Source organism: Gadus chalcogrammus, chromosome 7, assembly GCF_026213295.1.
Source record: "Gadus chalcogrammus isolate NIFS_2021 chromosome 7, NIFS_Gcha_1.0, whole genome shotgun sequence".
Lineage (NCBI taxonomy): Eukaryota > Metazoa > Chordata > Actinopteri > Gadiformes > Gadidae > Gadus > Gadus chalcogrammus.
The window spans coordinates 29,696,050-29,701,049 of record NC_079418.1 but is presented as its reverse complement, the minus strand read 5'-3'; the positions used below and the strand labels follow the sequence as shown (position 1 = coordinate 29,701,049).

At 47.1% G+C, this 5,000-nt stretch overlaps 1 protein-coding gene across 1 annotated transcript in view; it reads left to right on the top strand.

The window, feature by feature from the left end:
• Nucleotides 1-195, top strand: part of dclk1a (doublecortin-like kinase 1a) — a 6,837-nt gene extending 6,642 nt beyond the window's left edge. The window contains exon 3 of the mRNA XM_056594906.1: nt 151-195. Within this exon, the coding sequence (XP_056450881.1) occupies nt 151-195 (45 nt within the window). The remainder of the gene's footprint in view (nt 1-150) is intronic.
• Nucleotides 196-5,000: the final 4,805 nt, after the last annotated feature.

The window sequence follows — 5,000 nt, the reverse complement described above, 5'->3', positions numbered from 1 at the left end:
CGCACGCACATGCATGTCCCTGTGTTTATGTGTGTGTGTGTGTGTGTGTGTGTGCGCACACACGCGGGCAAACGTGCATGCCCCTTTGTGCGTGTTTCTGTTTCTGTGTGCGTGTCGGTGTGAGCTTCAAGTGGCTCCCTCTCCGTGCAGCTCAGACTGCGTCCTCGAGCCGTCAGTCCCTCCCCCTCCAGCTGAGGAAGAAGGACCCGTTAACGAAGTGTTCGTCAACACCTCCAAAGGCGCCATTCTACTAGTTAACCACAAACCAAGCCCAATATCACAGATGAAGTATCCATAATCTGGAGTTTGGTTTTGTTCTGTGTTTACGTTCGATGCTCCTCCTCCTCTTGTTCTATTTCCATCCCATAATGCCTCATGCGGTGTCCTCGCTGTCCATCTCTGACCCTCCCCGCTACCCGTCCACGCCGCCGCCTCGCTGATGGCGCAGCGAGGCTGGTGCCGGCGCCACCGCAGTTTAGTCCTCGTTTAATTAGAACACGCCGCAGCCACCGTCTTCCTGCAGAGAGACCCGATGACTCTCTCTCCCTGGCCCTCTCGCTCGCTCTTCTCTCGGTGTCACTCTACCTCCCTCTCTCTGTCTGTTTCTCTATTTTCACTCTAGCTCTCTCTCTCTCTGTCTGCTTCTCTATTTTCTTTGTCCCTGTCTCTGTCTCTGTCTATCTGTCCGTCTTTCTCTCTATTTCCTCTCTCAGTCTGTCTCTCTCTCTCTCTGTCTCTCGCTGTGTTTCTCTCTCTCCCTCTCTCTGTCTCTCTGTCTCTCTCTGTGTTTCTCTCTCTCCCTCTCTCTGTCTCTATTTTCTTTCTGTCTTTCTCTCCCTCTTTCTATTTTCTATATTTCCTTGTCTATTTTCTCTGTCTCTGTCTATCTGTCTGTCTTACTCTCTAGTTCCTCTCTAAGTCTCTCTCTCTCTCTCTCTCTCTCTCTCTCTCTCTCTCTGTCTCTATTTTCTTTCTCTCTCTCTCTCTCTCTCTCTCTCTCTCTCTCTCTCTGTCTCTCTCTCTCTCTCTCTCTGTCTCTCTCTCTCTCTGTGTTTCTCTCTCTCCCTCTCTGTCTCTATTTTCTGTCTCTCTCTCTCTCTGTCTCTCTCTGTCTCTCTGTCTCTCTGTCTCTCTCTGTGTTTCTCTCTCTTCCTCTCTCTGTCTCTATTTTCTTTCTGTCTCTCCCTCCCTCTTTCTCTGTCTTTCTCTCTATTTTCACCTCCTCCCTGTCTCCCCCTGACTCGTCTCTCTCTGTGTCTCTCTCTGCCGCTCTCTCTCTCTCCCTCCCTTGGTCCATATCCAACTCTGCAGAGGTTGTCTTGAGTGTCTGTTCCACATTCATTCTGTTATGAAAGGCTACGGCGCTACGTCGTCGTTGTTGCTGTAGCTTCTACGACTGAGTGGACTCAAACGTGACGGCCGTTGAACATACCAGTGTTTTGTTGTGACAGTCTCTTTGTTTTGGGGGTCTGTTAAGCAGAACTCTGGGCTGACAGGTCCATCTGCTCCTGCTGTTCTGCTGAGTCACAGCCACTACGCAGCACTATTTCTATATCTGTGAGTGGGTGTATGTGTTTTGGTTTATGTGTGTGTGTGTGTGTGTTTGGGGGGGGGGGGGGTGGGGGGGGGCTTATTTGTCTGTGTGTGTGCATGTGTTGGGTGTGTGTATTTGTGTGTATGTGTGCATGTGTTGGGTGTGTGTATTTGTGTGTGTGTGTGTGTATTTGTGTGTGTTTGTATGTGTGTGTGTGTTGGGTGGGTGTATTTGTGCGTGTGTGTGTGACAGTGGGTTTGTTTGCGTGTGTCCTTACTTGTGGCTGTCTGTGTATGTACGTGTGTGTATGGCTGTATATGTGTGTCTTTGCTTGTGTGTGTATGGCTGTGTGGTTGTGTGTGTCTACTCATGTGTGTGTGCACGTGTCTGTGCGCTTGCAATCTTATGCCGTAGTTGTTTTGTATGTCGGGTTGTGTTGGTAATAATAATGTTATTATTTACACTCCATTACATAAAGAAGCAAAGCTCCAGCCCTTTGGAGCAGAGCTCCCCGGTAAAAGGCTGCTGCTACGGTAAACAGCATAACTGGGTCTGATTAGTGAGTGATTATCTTGTCTGGCTGAAGGCTAATTAGCATGTGTGAGGGATTCACCAGTGGCTGCTGCACATGGCTGGATTCATCAAAGGATCCCCTGCCAAATGTCTATTGATAACAGATGTTTCCAGAACTGCACCACACACACACACACACACACACGGTCACATTCACTGACTTATGTCGTCTCTTACACGTTCATTCCATCACTCCCCCCCCCCCCACGTGCACATGTTTCGATGCTCGCTGTTGCTTCCTGTCACGCATCCACCCTGTCACTCACACATGGTTCACTCACTCACTCACTCATGCTCAATGCAAGTCTCTCTTTCCCTGTGTATCTCTTTTTCTCTCTCTCTCTCTCTCTCTCTCTCTCTCTCTCTCTCTCGCTCCCTCAAACACATACTCTCTCCCTCTCTACTCTCTGCCCGCCAAAGAAGTGATACCTCCATGGAGCAACATTAGTTCAGGGCAGTGGGAGGTTATGTAACAGGATGATAGCTTGCCTCCTGGCCCGGGACTTTTACTGAGGACGCCTACTCAGCTCTCTGGAAGTTTTCAAACGGTTTCCTAAACTCCTCTATGCCGATTTCTCGATTCAGTGTTTTTTCTCTCTCTCTCTCTCTCTCTCTCTCTCTCTCTCTCTCTCTCTCTCTCTCCTCTCTCTCTCCTCTCTCTCTCTCTCTCTCTCTCTCTCTCTCTCTCTCTCTCTCTCTCTCTCTCTCTCTCTCTCTCTCTCTCTCTAGCTCCCACAGCTCCCAACATTGCACCCATGGAATTACTAATTATTAATTGGAGGTCGGATCGATCGTTTTGCCTCAGTGTTGTTATTGAGTTAGTACTGATGCTGTCGATAACGGGCTGTGCGCCTTAGCCAAGGACACATTTCCAGTAGATGCATCTGATACGAAGAGGCAAATGGAACGCATTGTTACTTTCACTTTCACTTTAACATTAATGTACTCAAACTGAATGAATGTATGAAGTTGCACTTGGCTTCATATGTCCGAGATGTTGTAGAGTTCCCAGTAAGACACCAGAGTGTGTACCTCTGATCAAACCTTCCATACGGTTTCTCCACCTATGCAAGTCAACTGTAATGCTGCAGAGTAGCTCCATCAGCATCAGTTCTTTCAGCACCATGGACAGCGCCATCCACTGAGCCCAGGCCTGTGTCTTTGGGAAGGGGTCTGTGAAAACTTGGAGAGAGAAGAAAAGATCATAACTGTGCAACAACAGACTGCCTGGTTCTCGGTTTGTTTACAGTCTAAAGCCGAAAGCACACCAAGCGCCAAACTGTGGATCATATTTGTAACGCGACCCAAAAACGCTTCGCTCTGTAAACAACCCACATCGTTTTGGATGCATGACTTTCAAACGCATCATAATTATCTGCCCTGACACAACTGTGCCGGACGATAAATGAATACTGTTGGTTTAGATAGAATGAGCAGAGGACATGAATGGGAAAGATATAAGTATGAAATGTGTGTAGGCTGAAGAGCTGCGTTTGAAGTAGTGAACACACAAGCTCCTATAAGACTTCTGCTTTCAATTTAGTTCTCAGGCCCTAGGGGAATGACACAAAGAGTTTGGAAGGTGTGTGTGTGTGTGTGTGTGTGTGTGTGTGTGTGTGTGTGTGTGTGTGTGTGTGTGTGTGTGTGTGTGTGTGTGTGTGTGTGTGTGTGTGTGTGTGTGTGTGTGTGTCCATATCCATGTATAGTACCTGCGGTCAGGCCACTCTGAGTTCACACAGACACGCAAACAGCCAATCAAATAACCTCTGTGATTTCATTGGTCAAACGGCCAGTTTCATAGGAGTGTGGAGCATGTCTTCATCTCAATGGCCGCTATGTATGTGTGTGTGTCTGTTTGATACAATCTATTTTCAATTATGATCATGATTGTAGTCTAGATAGTCGTGTATTAGAACATACTAAATTCATTGATACCAAGGGCGTCTCGTCATAGTGTTTCTACTTTGAGGGAGCATCGCCCCCTTGTGGCGTACATGAATACTGCGGGGATGTACATTTCAAATATTCCGTTTTGTATTACGAATATCATCTGTTGTAATTGTTGTCTTAGCGACAATACGACAAATAAAAAACGGCTATATCGGCAAAGAAAGTGTTAGAAAAATAGTTAGACAAAGGCAATTAGATTAAACAGAAAGAACACGGCACTCTCGTTGTTGTTCAGCGAATTGACACAAGATGGCGACTGGAGAACACAATTATTTCTCTCACAATCAGGTTGCCAGTATGCTTGTTATGCAATCACTTCTCAGATCGGGAGTATGTGAAAACAACCCAAGCACAGACGCACTTCACGTGAGGGATAGAGAAGTGACTTTATCTCTGCATTCACAAAATGTATTAATTCACAATTTAAGACAGTATGCAACGTGTGGGATTAATATTTGAGATTTGTTCCATGCATTTATTTAATCCCACACACACTTCATGCAACATGTACGCATCACCATATACCTCAACAGACACAAATCAACAGTCCAATATATTATATAACACAGAGTCACAACCGGTGCTTCGGTTAAATGCATGGGCGGATTAGAGAAGCCCTGTAATCACACAGCCCACCACACAGGACCCCGTCTGGGAGCCCCCCCGAGTGGGAGGCTTGGTTAGAGGTTGGTGGGCCTGATCATAGGTCACAGAACTTGCTGTAGTTTGGTCTGGCTTTGCGAGACTACAGAATGAGTAGTCTCGCAAAGCCAGACCAAACTACAGCAAGTAGAATGGTCTGGAACCACGCTACCTCGAGCCGTCTATCCGTGGGGAAACTGGGCGGGCCTGTTTTTATTTATTTAAACCAATCACAATCGTCTAGGGTGGGGCTAAGCCCGGGAAGCAGCAGCGTTGTCCATGCAAAATAGTGCCGGGGGAA